Genomic DNA, 20434 nt, shown 5'->3' with positions numbered 1-20434 from the left:
TAGAAAATAAGATGGTATTTTATTGAAAGGACTTAAAACATTTTTTTCAGTTTGCTCTCAGAGGCCAACACCTCCTTCCCCAGATAAAGACAATAAGCTGTCTTAACCTGAGAAAAAAGGTTTTAGTCTCTGGCAATTGGTCAAAAATATATTAAAATTAGTCCAATAAAAAATATCTTAATTCTATTTTCTATTTATTAATCTTTATAAACACAGGAACCACACTACTTTATCCTGAATAAAAAATAAAATTATTTTTTTCTACCTTTGTTTTCTGGCCATTTACTTCTGCTTTCCTTTGTTTTAAATCAGGGGTGTCCACACTTTTTGGGCTTGCGAGCTACTTTTAAAATGACCTAGCTGCACGTCGGGCATACTCCAGCTCACAACTTTAAATCACAAGGAAGGAAAAATGGAGGCAGCAGAAGGCCAGCGAAGCTTTCCAGTATACTGCATTGACTGTCACATGTATGAATACCTCCCTTCTGGGAGGCAGGCCTACATGTGCAGTCGATGTCAGGAACTGGCTAGCCTAAGGAAGGAGGTCGGGAGACTGCAGATCAAAGTACAAGAGCTAGAGGGACTCCGCTCCATAGAGGAACCAAGGGAATTTGAACCAACTGAGGACACCAACAGAGAAAACCACATCAACGAACAGGTCAGAGAGCTCGAAAGATTCATCGAGGAGGCCTGCAGGATGGTAGAAACACAGGATCACCCGCTCTTCAGAAGGGAACAAACGGATGGAGGACAGGACCAACCAGGAGCCTCCAGGACCCACCAGGACCCACCAGGAGCCGAGGGAGAGGAACCTTGCGGAGAAACCAATCAGGAGAAAGAAGGATTGGAGGACCCAATCATCGACACAGACATGAGACCCAGAAGGAAGCTGAGGAGAGGAAAATCTGCTATCGTGGTGGGAGACTCAATCCTGAGAGAGGTGGACAGTCACATAGCAGGAGGCAGAGCGGATCGCCTAGTGACATGTCTCCCAGGGGCGAGGACAAAGGACACTCCGACAGAATCGAGAGAATTATGGAGGGAGCTGAGACAGAGGAAACAGCAGTGATAATCCACGTCGGAACCAATGACGTCAGCAGAAGAAATTTCAACATGACTACACTGACCGAGCAGTTTAAGATCCTGGGGAGGAAGCTGAAGCTGAGGACAGGGAAGATAGCCTTTTCAGAGATCCTGCCAGTACCAAGGGCAGATGCGAGGAGGCAGACCGAGCTGCAAGCAACAAATGGATGGCTGAGGTGATGGTGTGATGAGGAGGGTTTCCTCTTTGTACAGAACTGGTCAACCTTCCTGGGGAAAAACAAGCTCTACAGGAGAGACGGACTGCATTTGAGCACGGCTGGGACGAGGATGCTGGCACGAAACTTCCAGACCTGCATAGACATGACTTTAAACTGATAACAAGGGGAAAGCCGACAGTCGATCTGACCTCGACACATCGGACCACAGTATCGAACAAGGATACTGAAACAGGAAAGGGCGATAGTGGACTAGAGACAAAATGGACACTTTATGGACATAAACCCAAAGATGCAGTACAGGGACCCGAGAGGAAATCAGAGCAAAAGAGCAAGACAAGGAGGAAACAGCCGGAACCAGAGGGCTATCAAAGAACAAAGAAGCGGGCAGAGGACAGGATAGACACACCACAGGAGGCAGACCGTGAGGAGGCAGCCCGTGAGGAGACCAGCAAGGGCATCAAATCAAGAGTAGATCCAAAAGAAAAGGTAACAAACTGGGACTTAAACTGCCTATATACAAATGCTAGGAGCCTAAGGACTAAAATGGGGGAGCTAGAAGTTATAGCCAGAAATAAGGACCTAGACATAATAGGAATCACAGAGACATGGTGGTCAGAGGACAACAAATGGGATGTGGCCCTGCCAGGGTACAAACTCTACAGGAGGGACAGGGCACACAAGAAGGGGGGAGGAATAGCACTGTATATAAAGGACTCCATTCCTTCATCCAGAACAGAAACAATAATAAGGGCAGACAGTCTGGAGTCACTATGGGTTAAGCTGACAGGAGGGGAAGGAGCTGACATCAAATTGGGACTGTACTATCGCCCACCAGGACAACCAGAAGCAAACGACCTGGACCTGGAGGCCGAACTGAGGCAGGTGTGCAAAAGTGGAAGGGTAGTGGTTATGGGGGATTTCAACTATCCGGGAATAGACTGGGACATTGGGCTCTCAAATTGCACAAGAGAAACTAAATTCCTAGAGGCAATAAGGGACTGTTTCATGGAGCAGCTGGTCACGGAACCAACGCGAGGGGATGCCACTCTAGACCTAATCCTCAACGGGCTAGAAGGACCCGCAAAGGAAGTGGTGGTAATTGCACCATTAGGGAACCGCGATCACAACATGATCCAGTACAAATTAAACATGGGAACATCAAAGGTGAAAAGAACCACAACGACAGCACTCAACTTCAGAAAAGGAAACTACAAAGACATGAGGAAAATGGTAGGAAAAAAACTCAGCAACAGCTCAGGGAAAGTGAAGACCGTAAAGGAAGCCTGGACACTGCTTAAAGGCACAGTGCTCGAGGCGCAAGACCTGTACGTCCCAAGGTTTAGGAAAGGGTGCAAAATACTAGAAACCCAGCATAGATAACTACTGCAGTTAAAAAGGCGATAAGCAACAAGAAATCATTCTTCAAGAAATGGAAAAAGGAACCAACAAAGGAAAACCAGGAAGAGCACAAAAGACACCAGAAAGAATGCCATCAAGAGGTCAAGAAAGCAAAGAGAGAATATGAGGAAAGACTGGCAGGAGAAGCAAGAAACTTCAAACCCTTCTTCAGGTATGTGAAAGGGAAACAACCAGCCAGAGAGGAAGTGGGACCACTGGACGACGGAGACAGGAAAGGAGCGATAAAGGAGGAAAAAGAGATAGCTGACAGGTTAAACAAATTCTTCTCGTCAGTCTTCACCAGAGAGGACACATCCAATATCCCAGAACCCGAGGTGATTATAAGCGAAGAACACGACGAAAGTCTGGTACAACTAGAGGTAAGCAAAGAGGATGTCTTCAGGCAGATAGACAGACTAAAGAGTGACAAATCACCGGGCCCGGACGGCATCCACCCAAGGGTGCTAAAAGAACTGAGAAACGAAATAGCAGAGACACTTCGCCAAATATGTAACCTCTCCCTAAAAACAGGGGAGATCCCAGAGGACTGGAAAATAGCAAATGTCACGCCCATCTTTAAAAAGGGATCAAGGGGTGACCCGGGAAACTACAGGCCTGTGAGCTTGACCTCGGTTCCGGGAAAGATGATGGAAGCTGGGCTGGGCTTCAACGCTAATAAATGTAAGGTCATGCATCTCGGCAGCGGAAATCCATGCAGAACATACTCCTTGAATGGAGAAACGCTAGCTAGAACGTCAGAGGAACGGGACTTGGGGGTAATCATCAGTGCAGACATGAAAGCTGCTAAACAAGTAGAGAAGGCCTCATCTAAGGCAAGGCAAATGATTGGATGTATCAATCAAAGCTTTGTCAGCCGCAAACCTGAAGTCATAATGCCACTCTACAGAACCATGGTGAGACCTCATCTGGAATACTGTGTGCAATTCTGGAGGCCACATTACCGGAAAGACGTGCTTCGAGCTGAATCGGTCCAGCGGATGGCCACCAGGATGGTCGCCGGACTCAAGGGTCTCTCATACGAAGAAAGACTGGGCAAACTGCAGCTCTATACCCTGGAGGAGCGCAGAGAACGGGGCGACATGATTGAGACATTTAAGTACGTCACTGGTCGCGTCGAGATGGAAAACGATATATTCTTTCCCAAGGGACCCTCGGTCACAAGGGGGCACCCCCTCAAACTCAGAGGGGGGAAATTTAGTGGTGACACAAGGAAGTATTTCTTCACGGAAAGGGTGGTAGATCACTGGAACAAACTTCCGGTGCAGGTGATCAAGGCCACCAGCGTGCTTGATTTTAAGAATAAATGGGACATACACGTGGGATCCCTACGAGGGCCAAGTTAAGGAACTGGGTCACTAGCACTCAATGGGGTGGGTCAATAGAGTGGGCAGACTTGATGGGCTGTGGCCCTTTTCTGCCATCATCTTTCTATGTTTCTATGTTTCTATGAAGCAATGGTAAAGGACACAATCTGCGAACACATAGAAAACAATGGACAACTGAAGGCGAGCCAGCATGGCTTCTGCCAGGGAAGGTCATGCCTCACGAACTTGCTGTACTTCTTTGAGGGAATAAACAGCCAGATGGATAAGGGGGAATCCATAGACATCATTTACCTTGACTTCCAAAAAGCCTTCGACAAGGTATCTCACGAACGGCTACTTAAAAAGCTGTGGAACCACGGGGTGCAAGGGGATATCCACCGATGGATCAAACACTGGTTGGCAGGCAGGAAACAGAGGGTTGGAGTAAAAGGCCAATACTCAGACTGGCAATGGGTCACGAGCAGAGTTCCACAGGGGTCGGTGCTGGGACCTCTACTGTTCAATATATTTATTAACGATCTGGAGACGGGGACAAAATGTGAGGTTATCAAATTTGCTGATGACACCAAACTCTGCAGCAGGGTTAGAAACATGGAAGACTGTGAAGACCTTGCAAAGGGACATAACGAGACTGGAAGACTGGGCAAAAAAGTGGCAAATGAGTTTTAACGTAGAGAAATGCAAGGTCATGCATGTAGGGAAAAAGAACCCGATGTTCAGCTACAAAATGGGGGGAACACTGCTAGGGGTGAGTAACCTTGAGAGGGACCTGGGGGTGATGGTCGACACATCACTGAAACCATCGGCACAGTGTGCGACAGCCTCAAAGAAAGCAAACAGAATGCTGGGCATCATCAAAAAAGGTATCACAACCAGGACGAAAGAAGTCATCATGCCACTGTATCGCGCAATGGTGCGCCCGCACCTGGAGTACTGTGTTCAATACTGGTCGCCGTACCTCAAGAAGGACATGGCGGTACTAGAGGGAGTGCAGAGGAGGGCGACTAAACTGATAAAAGGTATGGAAAATTTTTCATACGCTGACAGGTTAAAAATGCTGGGGCTGTTCTCCCTGGAGAAAAGGAGACTTAGAGGGGACATGATAGAAACCTTCAAAATTCTAAAGGGCATAGAGAAAGTGAATAAGGACAGATTCTTCAAACTGAGGGGAGCCACAAACACTAGGGGTCACTCGGAGAAATTGAAGGGGGACAGGTTTAGAACAAATGCTAGGAAGTTCTTTTTTACCCAGAGGGTGGTGGACACATGGAACGCGCTTCCGGAGGATGTGATAGGCCAGAAATCTGTACAGGGGTTCAAGGAGGGTTTGGATAGGTTCCTGGAGGAAAAGGGGATAGAGGGGTACAGATAGAACTTGAGGTAGGTTATAGAAGTGGTCAGAAACCACTTCACAGGTCGCGGACCTGATGGGCCGCCGCGGGAGCGGACCGCTGGGCGAGATGGACATCTGGTCTGACCCAGTGGAGGCAACTTCTTATGTTCTTAAGTCAAAATGATCTACCAAGAATAAAAACACTAAACATATACCCCCTCTTTTACTAAGGCGCGCTAGCCGATTTAGCGAGCGCTAAGTGCTAATGCGCCCATTATATTCTTTAGACGCATTAGCATTTAGCATGAGCTAAATCAGTTAGCGCGCCTTAGTAAAAGACCCCCCCCCCCATATTTATTTATTATATATATTGTGTGCACCTCTTCTGTCCTCCAGACCTCGTTCCATTCCCTAACCAACATCTCTCTCTGACCCTCTGGGAGTCCAACTTTTCTTCCTCTCTCCTCCACCCCTATTGGCAACATGTCTCCCTTTCTCTCTCTCTCCTCTGTTATGATAATGCATCTCTCTGTTCTTCCTCAGGGTCTCTCCTCCTCTGTCTGCACCTTCCATATCCCAACATCTGCCCCCTCTCTTCTGCCTCCCCTTTGTTTCAGGTTTCTCCTTCTCTCTATTTTCCTTCTGCTAACATTTTGAGTCCTCCCACCTTTGGTCAAGGTCTTTGTCTCTCTCACTCTGCCTTCCCCCTCCCCAGAGCCTGGCACCTCTCTTTCCTGGTTCAGGGTGTTTCCCCTCTCTAACCACTCTACTAGTCCAGGATCTGTCTTCCCCCTGGCTTTTGGTTCAAAGCTGCTTTCCCCCTCCCCTCCTTAAGGTCCTTTTGTCTCCCCCCCCCAATCCATCATCTCTAAGGCAACCCCCATCCCACCGGGGCCCTCGCTATGGGCACAGCCTTACCTCTTGATTGCAACTTCAGCTAATTCCCCTTTATGCCTCTGAAACTAGACAAAACAGTAGCAAACTTAAAATGAATACATTTTAAAGTGCTCAGCAAACGGATGCCACAGGCAGCTGGGAAGGCACTCTGGGGGCCTTACTGGGAGGAGTACTTCCCTAAATGCTATGTTTCAACAAGAGGATGGATGAGGGTTCAGACTTACTCTCTCAGTTTATCTTCAAACTGTCCTCGTCTCCATTCTTCCCTCTGGGCCTAACTACCACAGCTGAAAGTTAATTATGGCAGCCTGCAGAGCAAATGTAGCAGGCTGCCGTTGGCCTCTGTAGCATGTTCTCTCTGCTGCGGTCCCGCACCTCCTGTAATGTCAGGGGCGGGACCGCAGCAGAGGGAACGTGCTACAGAGACCAACTGCAGCCTGCTATGTTTGCTCTGCAGGCTGCCGTAATTAACTTTCATCTGTGATAGGTCCAGAGTGAAGAACGGAGGACGCTGAGGGGGAAGCATGTCATCTGAGTAAGACAGCTGGGCGCTTACCTAAATTAGCTGGGCAGAGTGCCCGGCTAAAAGATGCTAAATACACTAGGGAGAAGACTGGCTCAGCGATCTACCGGCATTGCCTTTGCGATCAACCGGTAGATCGTGATCGATGTTTTGGGCACCCCTGTCTTAAATCTTTTGCCAGAATTTTTCTCTCCTCCTTTTCCCTTTGGCTTTCTTCAATTTATTTTTCTACCTCTATGTCCAAATTTAACTCATTCTAACTGTCTAGTCTTCAATTTCCCTCTTTTTTTATGGTCTAGTTACAGCTTTTCATTATTTCCCTCATCCTGGCTCTCCTATTTGACATAATCCCCCTTATTGCCAGGCTTTCATTAATTCTGTCCACTTTCTCTCCCCTTCTAAAAAGCGTTTGCCCACTATATCTCCCCTTTCTTTCCCCATCATCTCCTTTCTTTCTGTCTCTAACCCCCAAACTCTGCTCCTTTCTCTCCCCTCTTCCTTCCTGCATGTGCCCCATTCTGTACAGCATCTGCCTCCTCTCCCCCTTTCCATCCAGTGCCTTCACTCTCTCTCTCTACCCTTCTATCAGTATTTCCCTTTTCTCTTCCCCCCAGTACCATACTCTTCCCCCCTCTCCCCTTTCTATACATCTCCTCTTTCACTTCTCCCTTCTATCATCTCCCTCCTGTCTCACCCCCTTCCATCAAGGCCTATGTCTCCCTCCTTCTCTAAAGCCTCTTCTCCCTCTATTTCCCCTCCCTTCAATCAATATGTCCTTCCTCTCTGTATCTTTCCCCTTCCCTACAATGTCTGCCCCATCTAGTCTGCCCATCTGAAAATTGATCAGGGTCTACTACTTCACCATTCCTATACGCATTTGTCTTCTGCGGTCCTGCTCCCGGATCTTGAACCATGAACACAGAACAGAATATCTGTTAAGCAATTCTGCCTTTATCAGCTTCTTTGTCAGCTGTGTCACTTTGTTCTTTATAATAGTCTGTACCATTTTACCTGGCATCAATGTCAGATTCACTGGTCTATAATTCCCTGGATTACCTCTGTAATCCTTTTTAAAAATCAGTGACATGTTGGCCACCCTCCAGTCTTCCAGTACCATGTTGGATTTTAAAGATAATTTACAAATCACTAACAATAGCTCTGCAAGTTCATTTTTAAATTCTGTCAATACTCTGGGATGTATACCATCCAGTCTACACAATTTGCTTCTCTTCAGTTTGTAAAATTGCCCCATTACATCTTCCAGTGTCACAGATGTTGGTTTCAGTTTCTCTGGCTCATCAGTACTGAATACCATTTCTGGCACGGGTATCTCCCCCACATCTTTCACGGTGAAGACCGGATAGAATTCATTTAACGTCTCTGCTATGGCCTTATCTTCCATGAGTGACCCTTTTATTTATTTACCCCCTCTTTTATTAACGCATAGCGTGGATTTTAGTGCCGGCAATGGCAGTAACTGCTCCGATGCTCATAGAATTCCGGTGCTAAAACCTGCGCTATGCGTTAGTAAAAGAGGGGATTAATTTGTTTCCTATCCTGTTTCCCCAAAGAGCTCAGAACATACGTTAAACATACGTAATATACAGTTAACAGATTACAATTTGCCCTAATTGTTTACAATTGTATTGTTTACAATACAATTGTATTGTTTACAATACAATTGTATTGTTTACAATACAAGTTTTTATCCTAACTTGACACATACTAAAGGTCTAATATTAATATACGTGAAGGGGCATAATAAAAAAAAAGTCTAAGTCCCCTTTTGGCCTAAGGCCCTAACAGAGACTAGTCTTACCTGAGTACGCTCTGGTTCAGCAAGAAATTATCTAACTTTGTCTTGAATACCTGGAGGATGTTATCCCCTATGACAGACTTCGGAAGAGCATTCCAGTTCTCTACCACTCTCTGGGTGAAGAACTTCCTTATGTTCGTACGGAATCTATCCCCTTTTAACTTTAGAGAGTACCCTCTTGTTCTCTCTACCTTGGAGAGGGTGAACAACCTTTTCCCTTCAGTACATTGAATGTTTCGATCATGTCCCCTCTCAACCTCCTCTGTTCGAGGGAGAAAAGGCCCAGTTTCTCTAACCTTTATCTGTACAACAACTCCTCCAGCCCCTTAACCATCTTAGTCGCTCTTCTCTGGACTCTTTCGAGTAGTACCGTGTCCTTCATGTACAGCACCCAGTGCTGGATGCAGTACTCCAGGTGAGGGCGCACCATGGCCTGGTACAGCGGCATGATAACCTTCTCTAATCTGTTCATGATTCTCTTCTTTATCATTCCTAGCAATCTGTTCGCCCTTGTCGCTACTGACGCACATTGCGTGGACGGCTTCATCGACTTGTCGATCATAACCCAAGTCTCTTTCCTGGGAAGTCTCTTCAAGTACCGCCCCGGACATCCTGTATTTGTGCATGAGATTTTTGTTACCTAAATGCATCACTTTACACTTATCCACATTGAACCTCATCTGCCATGTTGATGCCCATTCCTTGAGCCTGTTTATGTCATGTTGCAATTCTTTGCAATCCCCGTGTCTTCACTACTCTGAATAACTTCGTATCGTCCGCAAATTTAATCACCTCACTCATCGTACCAATGTCCGGATTGTTTATAAAGATGTTGAAGAGCACGGGTCCAAGCACCGAGCCCTACGTCACCCCACTGGTGACGCTCTTCCTGTCCGAATATTGTCCATTTACCCCCACTCTCTGTTTCCTATGCCCTAGCCAGTTTTTCTTCCACGTGAGTATGTCACCCTCAATTCCATGAGTCGTAATTTTCCGAAGTAGTCATTCATGCGGAACCTTGTCAAACGCCTTCTGAAAATCCAGATATATAATGTCGACCGGATCGCCCTTGTCTATCTGTCTGTTTACTCCCTCAAAGAAGTACAGCAAGTTTGTCAAACACGATCTGCCTTTGCTAAAACCATGCTGACTGGTCCTCATCAGCTCGTGTCTGTCAAGGTGATAAATGATGCGGTCCTTCATCAGCGACTACCATCTTTCCCGGTACCAGTTTGTAGTTTCCCAGATCTCCCCTCGAACCTTTCTTGAATATCTGCGTAACATTTGCATCCTTCCAGTCTTCCGGAATCTTTCCTGATTTGATTGACAGATTGGCTATTAGTTGAAGCAGTTCAGCTATGGTCCCTTTCAGTTCCTTGATGACCCTCGGATGGATGCCATCCGGTCCCGGGAATTTATCATTCTTAAGCCTATCAATCTGCCTACACACTGCCTCTAGACTGACCGTCAATCCTGTCAGCTTCCCTTTTTCGTTTTCAGCATATAGCCTGATGGGTTCCGGTATGCTGTGTAAATCTTCTTCTGTAAATACAGACGCAAAAAATGTGTTCAGTTTGTTGAGGATTGCTTTGTCCTCCTTTAGTGCTCCTTTTATTCCATGGTCATCCAACGGTCCCACCGCTTCCTTCATGGGTCATTTTCCCGAAAGAACGGCTCGAAGATCTTCGCCTCCTTGACTATTTTTTCCTTGTAGTCTCTTTTGGCCCCTTTTACCGCCTTATGGCACCTGCGTTGATATTGTTTGTGCTTGTTCCAGTTTTCGTCCATTTTTGACCTTTTCCATTCCTTAAATGAAGTTTTCTTGTCTCTGATCGCTTCCTTCACCTCTACAGTGAGCCATGTCAGTTCTTTGTTCTTTTTCCTCTTTGATCCCTTGTTGTTACGTGGTGTATATATATTTTGCACCTCGGTGACTGTATTCTTAAAAAGTGACCAAGCTTGCTCTGAAAGGTCACTTTGGGCAGCCAAAAAACCTTGAGACTTGAAGAAAGCACAGATAGTTTATTAGCATATGTATGCGACTCCCGAGCTCCAAGCTGGCTTCAGAAGTGCCGAAAACAGGACGTTACAGAGATATTTATACATTCTTCTGGCTATACAACGGAATTCTAGAAAAAACTTTTCACGTGTTACTTTTCTTAACAATCATTGGTCCTCAGCTCACACTAGCAGGTCACTAGCAAGTCACTTATCTAACTCTGCAGTCTTTCTGTTACATGTCGTTTATGCTGAGATAACCATAAGAAGTTAGAATGTCCAAGCTAACACCCAGTACAGGCAGGCTAGAACATGAGATAAGTTAGGTCTGCAGCTAAACATAATTCAGCATTTTATTAAAGAGAAAACTTAGTTCAACACTTAGGAAAACCAGTCCCAGACTCCTTCAGCTCTAGCGTTTTTACAGTGCTTATCCTCTTCTTAATCTTCTTCCCTACCATGAGTCTCATCCCTTCGTAATTCCCTTTTCAGAAGTTCAGTGCCATGGCTGTCATTTTGTACCGATGTTTCTCCCCTGCATCCAGATCGAAGCGGATCATATTGTGATCGCTGTTTCCTAGCGTCCCTTCTACTTCTACATCTTGTGCCTGTCCTCGCAAGCCATTTGGAATAAAGTCCAGAATTGCATTTCCTCTAGAATTTTCCTTGACAAGTTGTTCCAGGAAGCAATCGCCTATAGCATCCAAGAACTTGGTCTCTCTAACGCAGCCAGAGGTGCCTAGATTTGTCTATTCCCAGATAGTTGAAGTCACCCAAGATAACTGCGTTGCCTGCCTTGCAGTTGTGTTTAATCTCATCCGTCATTTCTCCATCAATTTCTTCGGACTGCCCTGGGGTCGGTAGTAGATGCCGATCTTCATTTCCAGGCCATTTGTTCCTGGAATTTTGACCCATAGAGACTAACTTATCCTTCAGTTGTGGCGTGTTCTCTCCAGTAGATTCAATTCCATCTTTGACATATATAGCGATGCCCCCACCTTTTTGAGCCACTCTGTCTCTGCGGTATAGTTTGTATCCCGGTAGCACAGTGTCCCAGACATTTTCTTCAGTCCACCATCTTTCCCTGATGCCTATGATGTCAATGTTATTTTTTTGTGCCATAGCTTCTAATTCACCCATCTTATTTCTAAGGCTCCTTGCGTTCGTGTATATACACTTGAGTTTGCGACCTGTTCCTTTCTTGCATTTCCTTCCCTCTTGTGTCCTTTTTGATCTGTCTTGCCTGTGATGCGGACTGGAATGTTCCGTCTGCGGAATCGGAAAGAAGTAGGGAGATTGTGGATGCCTTTCAAGAGGCTCTGCTCAGACAAATGGTGACGGAACCCACAAGGGAAAAAGCGATATTGGATCTGGTCCTCACAAATGGAGAGAGTATCTCTAATGTTCAAGTGGGTGCTCACCTGGGTAGTAGCGATCATCAAATGGTTTGGTTTGATATAACGGCTAAAGTGGAGAGCGGTCGCACGATACTTAAAGTCCTAGATTTCAAACGTACGGACTTTAATGCAATGGGAAAGTACCTGAAGAAAGAGCTGTTAGGACGGGAGGACATAAGAGAAGTGGAAAGAAAGTGGTCTAAGTTGAAAGGAGCGATAAAAATGGCTACGGACCTTTATGTGAAGAAAATCAATAAAAACAAGAGAAAAAGGAAGCCGATATGGTTCTCCAACCTAGTGGCTGAGAAAATAAAGGCGAAAGAGTTGGCGTTCATGAAATATAAAAAAAACCCAAGAAGAGGAGAGCAGAAAGGACTACAGGGTGAAACTGAAAGAAGCCAAGAGAGAGATACGTTTGGCGAAGGCACAGGCGGAAGAACAAATGGCTAAAAATGTAAAAAAGGGAGATAAAAATTTTTTCAGATATATTAGTGAAAGAGGAAGATAAAAAATGGAATTGCTAGGCTAAAAGATGCTGGGAACAAATATGTGGAGAGTGATGAGGAGAAAGCAAATGTGCTAAACAAATACTTCTGTTCTGTGTTCACAGAAGAAAATCCTGGAGAAGGACCGAGATTGTCTGGCAAAGTTACACGAGAAAATGGAGTAGATTCTGCGCCGTTCACGGAGGAGGGTGTTTATGAGCAACTTGAAAAACTGAAGGTGGACAAAGCGATGGGACCAGACGGGATCCTAAACGGATTAGGGGGTCCTGCAAGAGGGGTAGAAGTGGGAGGACCACTAGGCAACAGTGACCACAACGCGATCCGATTCACATTAGAAAGGGGGACACCCACAGTAAGGAGGACCGCAACAACTGCGCTCAACTTCAGGAAAGGAAACTATGTTGCTATGAGGGAAATGGTGAAGAGGAAGCTCAAAAACATCCTTAGGATGGAGACTGTAGGAAGTGCCTGGACCCTATTCAGGGACACCCTGCAGGAAGCACAAAGAATGTACGTCCCAATTTTCAGGAAAGGCGGCAAGAACAAGCGGTCAAAGGACCCGGTTTGGATCTCAACAGAAGTAAAGAGGGCAATAAACGACAAGAAAGTGTCCTTCCGGAGATGGAAAAAGGATCCAATGGAGGAAAATCACCAGGCGCACAGGAAATGCCAAAAGGAATGCCACCGAGAGGTTAGAAAAGCAAAAGGGAAATACGAAGAGGGGCTGGCCAGGGAGGCGAAAAACTTCAAGGCATTCTTCAGTTACGTAAAAGGGAAGCGACCAGTGAGAGAGGAGGTGGGGCCGTTGGACGATGGGGATAGGAAGGGAGTGATTAAGGAGGATAAAGAGGTAGCTGAGAGGTTGAACACGTTCTTCTCGTCGGTTTTCACGAGAGAAGACACATCTAATATACCGAACTCAGAGGAGCTCATGAGTGGGGAACAGGCTGAAAAATTAGAACACATAGAGGTAAGCAAGGAGGATGTCCTCAAACAGATAGACAGGTTAAAATGCGGCAAATCGCCGGGCCCGGACGGGATCCACCCAAGGGTTCTGAAAGAACTAAGACAAGAAATAGCGGGCACAATCCAGCATGTTTGCAACCTATCCTTGAAAACTGGAGAGGTACCAGAGGACTGGAAATTGGCGAATGTCACACCTATCTTCAAGAAGGGATCGAGGGGTGACCCCGGAAACTACAGGCCGGTGAGCCTGACTTCAATTATAGGGAAGATGGTGGAAGCTATGATCAAGGATGGTATTTGCGAGCACATCGAGAGATATGGCCTACTGAGAACAAGCCAGCATGGATTCTGTAAGGGAAGGTCATGCTTAACGAACCTTCTGTACTTCTTTGAGGGAATAAGCAGTCGGGTGGACAATGGGGAACCTATAGACATCATTTACCTTGATTTTCAAAAGGCTTTCGACAAGGTGCCACATGAAAGGCTGCTTAGGAAGCTGTGGAACCACGGGGTGGGAGGGGATGTGCACAGATGGATCGAGCACTGGTTGTCGGGTAGACTGCAGAGGGTTGGAGTAAAGGGACAATACTCTGACTGGCGGGGAGTCACGAGCGGTGTGCCACAGGGATCGGTGCTGGGGCCGTTACTCTTCAACATATTTATCAATGACCTGGAAAAGGAGGCAAAGTGCGAGGTTATAAAATTTGCAGACGATACCAAACTGTGCGGCAGAGTTAGGTCCAGGGAGGAGTGTGAGGACCTACAAAGGGACCTGGACAAGCTGGAAGACTGGGCAAACAAATGGCAAATGCGATTTAACGTGGAAAAATGCAAGGTCATGCATATAGGGAAAAAGAACCCGTTGTTCGACTACAAATTGGGGGGGGGGGCATCGTTGGGAGACAGCAGTCTTGAGAGAGACTTGGGTGTGCTGGTGGATGCATCACTGAAGCCATCTGCACAGTGCGCAGCAGCCTCGAAAGCCAACAGGATGCTGGGCATCATAAAGAGGGGCATAACAACCAGGACGCGGGAAGTCATCATGCCATTGTATCGAGCGATGGTGCGTCCGCATCTGGAATACTGCGTTCAATATTGGTCGCCGTACCTCAAGAAGGATATGGCGGTACTTGAGAGAGTCCAAAGGAGAGCAACGAAACTGGTAAGAGGGCTGGAACACTGCCCATACGCCGATAGGTTGGATAGGCTGGGGCTCTTCTCTCTGGAAAAGAGGAGGCTCAGGGGAGATATGATAGAGACCTTCAAGATCATGAGGGGCATAGAGAGGGTGGATAGGGACAGATTCTTCAGGCTGAAGGGGTCAACAGGCACGAGGGGGCATTCGGAGAAACTGAAGGGAGATAGGTTCAGAACAAATGCAAGGAAGTTTTTTTTCACCCAAAGGGTCGTGGACACTTGGAATGCACTACCAGAGGAAGTGATAAGGCAGAGTACGGTACAAGGGTTCAAACAGGAATTGGACGGATTCCTGAGGGATAGGGGGATCGTGGGATACTGAGAGAGGTTCTGGGATGTAACACAGGTATAGAAAGCTAACCAGGAAATAAGTATAGAAATCCAACCAGGTCATGGATGTGCAAGACCGGAGGGTTAGGACTTCGATGGGAAGATAGGACTCAATGGGAAACCAAGGTGGCAAGGGGGCCCCTTCTGGTGACTCAGACAGGCCGTGACCTGTTCGGGCCGCCGCGGGAGCGGACTGCTGGGCGGGATGGACCTATGGTCTGACCCGGCGGAGGCACTGCTTATGTTCTTATGTTCTTATGATACTAAGGGAGCTCAGAGAGGTTCTGGCGAGTCCTATTAAAGACTTGTTCAACAAATCTCTGGAGACGGGAGTGATTCCTGGGGATTGGAGGAGAGCGGATGTGGTCCCTATTCATAAAAGTGGTCACAGGGATGTAGCAGGAAACTACAGGCCGGTGAGCCTCACTTCAGTTGTTGGAAAAATAATGGAAGTGTTGCTGAAAGAAAGGATAGTGTATTTCCTTGAATTTAATGGGTTACAGGATCCGAGGCAACATGACTTTACAAAAGGTAAATCGTGCCAAACGAACCTGATTGAATTTTTTGATTGGGTGACCAGAGAGCTGGATCGAGGACATATGCTAGATGTAATTTACTTGGATTTCAGCAAAGCCTTTGATACAGTTCCTCATAGGAGGTTGTTGAACAAACTTGAAGGGCTGAAGTTAGGACCCAAAGTGGTGAACTGGGTCAGAAACTGGCTGTCGGACAGACGCCAGAGGGTGGTGGTTAATGGAAGTCGCTTGAAGGAAGGAAAGGTGAGTAGTGGAGTCCCTCAGGGTTCGGTGCTGGGGCCAATCCTGTTCAACATGTTTGTGAGTGACATTGCTGAAGGGTTAGAAGGAAAAGTGTGCCTTTTTGCAGATGATATCAAGATTTGTAACAGAGTAGACACCGAAGAGGGAGTGGAGAATATGAAAAAGGATCTGCAAAAGTTAGAGGAATGGTCTAATGCCTGGCAACTAAAATTCAATGCAAAGAAATGCAGAGTAATGCATTTGGGGATTAATAATAGGAAGGAACCGTATATGCTGGGAGGAGAGAAGCTGATATGCACGGACGGGGAGAGGAACCTTGGGGTGATAGTGTCCGAAGATCTAAAGGCGAAAAAACAGTGTGACAAGGCAGTGGCTGCTGCCAGAAGGATTCTGGGCTGTATAAAGAGAGGCGTAGTCAGTAGAAGGAAGAAGGTGTTGATGCCCCTGTACAGGTCATTGGTGAGGCCCCACTTGGAGTATTGTGTTCAGTTTTGGAGACCGTATCTGGCGAAAGACGTAAGAAGACTTGAGGCGGTCCAGAGGAGGGCGACAAAAATGATAGGAGGCTTGCGCTAGAAGACGTATGAGGAGAGACTGGAAGCCCTGAATATGTATACCCTAGAGGAAAGGAGAGACAGGGGAGATATGATTCAGACGTTCAAATACTTAAAGGGTATTAACGTAGAACAAAATCTTTTCCAGAGAAAGGAAAATGGAAAAACCAGAGGACATAATTTGAGGTTGAGGGGTGGTAGATTCAGGGGCAATGTTAGGAAATTCTACTTTACGGAGAGGGTGGTGGAAGCCTGGAATGCGCTCCCGAGAGAGGTGGTGGAGAGTAAAACTGTGACTGAGTTCAAAGAAGCGTGGGATGAACACAGAAGATTTAGAATCAGAAAATAATATTAAATATTGAACTAGGCCAGTTACTGGGCAGACTTGCACGGTCTGTGTCTGTGTATGGCCGTTTGGTGGAGGATGGGCAGGGGAGGCTGGGAGGGTGTAGATGGGCTGGAGTAAGTCTTAACAGAGATTTCGGCAGTTGGAACCCAAGCATAGTACCAGGTAAAGCTTTGGATTCTTGCCCAGAAATAGCTAAGAAGAAAAAAAAAAAAATTAAATTGAATCAGGTTGGGCAGACTGGATGGACCATTCGGGTCTTTATCTGCCGTCATCTACTATGTTACTATGTTATGATCTGGTGAGTCTTTCCCTTTATCTTCTTGCATGGTATCCTCCGGGTATACTGGTTCCCGAACCATCGACTCTCTCTATCGGTCGACTGTCGGCTTTCCCCTTCTTCCTAGTTTAAAAACTTCTCAACTTCTCTCTTGATGTTGCTTGTAAGTAGCCTTATTCCGTCTCTGCTGAGGTGGAGTCCGTCCTTCTTGTATAGCTTGCTCTTCCCCCAGAACGTCGTCCAGTTGCACACAAAGTGGAATCCTTCTTCCTCACACCAGCACCGCATCCACGCGTTGACTGCTTGAAGCTCCATCTGCCTCTTCTCATCAGCCCTGGGTACTGGCAGGATCTCCGAGAATGCTATTCTCTGCATTGTATCCTGGGGACTAATGTCACTAACTTGCACACAGCTCCCACAATGGCATTCCACCAGCCCCGTCCCTCCTAGCACTGTATCCTGGGGACTAACATCACTAACTTGCACACAGCCCCCCAAATGGCACTCCAGCAGCCCCGTCTCTCCTAGCTTTATATGCTGGGGACTAATGTCCCTGACTTGCACACAACCCCCACAATGGCACTCCAGCAGGCCCGTCCCTCTTAGCTTTATATCCTGGGGACTAATGTCTCTGACTTGCACGCAGCCCCCACAATGGCACTGCAGTAGCCACGTCTCTCCTAGCATTATACCTAAGGTAACCATACGTCCCGTTTTGAACGGTACAGTCCCGTTTTCGGATCCCCTGTCCCTTTGTCCCCACACACAGCTTCAGGACGCCCAAAATGTCCCGTTTTCAGAGACAGCGTCTGGAAGCTGTGTGTGGGGACAACGGGACAGGCGATCGCTTCCTGTCCCTCCTCTGCCGCACCAAAAAAAAAAAAAAAGCCTCCTTCCAGGCCCGATTTAGGTCCACCGCCGCTGCTCCACTGCTGCCACTACTCAAACCCAGAAGCCCTCTTTACGACGTCAATTCTGATATCGGAGAGGACGTTCCGGGCCAGCCAATCGCTGCCTGGCTGGCCCAGAACATCCTCTCCAATGTCAGAATTGACGTCAGAAAGAAGGCTTCCGGGTTCCAGCAGTTTGCAGCAGAGGAGTAGCAGCGGTGGACCTAAATCGGGCCTGGAGGGAGGCTTTTATTTTCCGCGGTGGGGGGGGGGGGGGGGGGGGGGAGGAGGTAGGCAGGCAGGCTGGCTGGCTCTGGGGGAGGGAGGTAGGCAGGTTTTGGGGGAGGTAGGCCGGCAGGCTGGCTTTGGGGAGGTAGGCCGGCAGGCTTTTTGGGAGGGGGTGGGACAAAGGCTGGAAGCAGTGAGGGGACATAGGAAGGAGGGATGAAGGAGAGAAAACAGCAGAGAAGGGGGGTGTTGTAAGTAGAAGAAAGACTAGAGAGATAAAGGCCTGGACCAAAGGGGAAAGACAGGAGCCAGAAGCAGGACTTTGAGAGGTGCAGACAGAGGGGGGAGAGCCCCTGAGGAAGAGCAGAGAGAGGCAAGATCATAACAGAGGAGGGAGAGAGAGAAAGGGAGACCTGGTACAAAGGAGAACTGAGATTGGATCTGGGGGCACAAAGGACATAGGAAGGAGGCACTGGGGGCACTAAGGACATAGGAAGGAGGTGCTGAGGACACTAAGGACATAGGAAGGTACTGGGGGCACTAAGGACATAGGAAGGAAGGAGGGAGGGAATAGAAAGGGACAATTGTTGGGCCTGAGTGCAGAAAGAAATGAAAGATAGGATGCACAGTCAGAGGGAAACGCAACCAGAGAAGTGAAATCACTAGAGAGCAAAGTTAGGAAAAATGATTTTATTTTCAATTTAGTGATCAAAATGTGTCACTTTTGAGAATTTATATCTGCTGTTTATATTTTGCACTATATTTGTCTATTTTTCTATAGTTACTGAGGTGACATCATTGAAAACCCCCCAAATATAAATAATTAACATTTTCTCTGCATATAAGGTGCTTTGTGGTTTTAAAAAAATTTGATGGTTACCATTATGAAATAATAAGATATTGTGTGTACATGAAAAATGAATGGAAGAAGTTGGGGGCGGGGCTAGGGCGGGACTGAATATTAATAGATGTCCCGTTTTGATGAAAAAAATAAATGGTCACATTAATTATACCCTGGGGACTAATGTCACTGACTTGCACGCGGCCCCCATAGTAGTGGCACCGCCCCCAGGAGCTCCGCCCTCTATGCGGAAGCGTCACTGACCTACGCACGGCCTCCACAGACCCCGCAATAGCGCTCCCCAGTCCTTCCTCTCCCCCGCTGTCGTAGAGGACCCCGCTGATGTCAAGCAGGAGCCCGCGCAGGCCTCGCGCTCTCAAAGCCCAGTCCGCCATGACAGGTGCACGAGACTTGCAGGCACGGGGCTATATGGAGAAGCAGCTCCCATTGGTGCAGTTGATGGACGCGGCCAATGAGAGGAGAGCAGGCGGGGAGTTCCGTTGTGTGATTGGCCGCCGCTTTGTAACATAAGTGGATTGAAGCGGAAGCCTTTCATCATTGTGATTTGCTGATTCCTTGTGGGAAGAGTGTTTGAACGCGGAGCTGTTGGTAAAGGAAGACCTTTCCCTTTTCGCTTCCTGTCCAGCTCCCTTGTCTTTATAAGAAGTGCAGCGGCCTCTCCCCCCCCCCTTTTTTTTTTTTTTTTTTTTGCAAGTGGCAACGCAGTTGGAGAGTGCCCGGCCCAAGCGTCCTCTGGCTCTTTCTCTCCTTCTCCCCCCGTAAGCTGTAGCCGAAGAGCATTGCGTCCCTCCGTAAAGAACAGTTTCCTTCTCTTGCTCCTAGCTCCTTTCAGACTATGATCTGATCGGCCCTACGCTGAGAGCGAAGCATTTCAGTCAGTTATCGAAATCTCTGGTAAAGCCTGTCGCTTCTATCTCTACAGATAAACACAAAAGTAGAGCAAATAAGAAACGCTTATTTAGTCTTTTAAAATATCACTACCTGTAGATTTGTGTATCTGAAGGAAAAAGACCCGACTATCTTTAAATCACTTAAAACAGCAAAATCATCGGTCTTGAAAAAAACCCTTCATATTATATAAATATATCGTTTCAAACTGTAGAAAGCATAACTTCTTGAAATTAATCAATATACTTCAAAAATTAAAAAAGGACTTAGCTTATAACGAGGAATCCTGATCCCAACAGAACCATTTCACCCTAGGCTTCTTCAGGGGGTCAGTAAAAATGATAAAATCAGGAGACTAATGTCAAAACCCGTTCTCCTTTCACAATCAACCAAATTACAGCCCTCTGTCCTGCAATAAACACAAAATTGAAATCAACATACACTATACAAACCTTTAACCTAATCCCATAGCTAAAATCCTAAAAATAAGAAGGGAAAGGCTATCAATCCCTGAACATTACCTTATATGCACTGAAGCGAACGAGGTCCGTTTCTTGGTCCCGAAACCGCCCTGCACACACCCTGTCATCTGTCCAGATATCTGGAGGCATTCCCCTTAGAAAGGAAAGATACTCAGA

The 20434-nt window shown here is 46.9% G+C and overlaps 1 protein-coding gene across 3 annotated transcripts in view; it reads right to left on the bottom strand.

The window, feature by feature from the left end:
• The window catches only part of LHPP (phospholysine phosphohistidine inorganic pyrophosphate phosphatase), a 124420-nt gene extending 105100 nt beyond the window's left edge, over positions 1–19320 (bottom strand). Inside the window, exon 1 of one of the 3 annotated variants that reach the window (XM_033940483.1) lies at positions 19152–19320. In XM_033940483.1, the coding sequence (XP_033796374.1) occupies positions 19152–19282 (131 nt within the window). In that variant the 5' untranslated portion in view covers positions 19283–19320. The remainder of the gene's footprint in view (positions 1–19151) is intronic. The other 2 variants (XM_033940482.1, XM_033940481.1) reach the window with 2 other exon arrangements.
• Positions 19321–20434: the final 1114 nt, after the last annotated feature.

Source organism: Geotrypetes seraphini, chromosome 4, assembly GCF_902459505.1.
Source record: "Geotrypetes seraphini chromosome 4, aGeoSer1.1, whole genome shotgun sequence".
Taxonomy (NCBI): Eukaryota; Metazoa; Chordata; class Amphibia; order Gymnophiona; family Dermophiidae; genus Geotrypetes; species Geotrypetes seraphini.
This window is presented reverse-complemented; position numbering and strand designations above follow the sequence as displayed.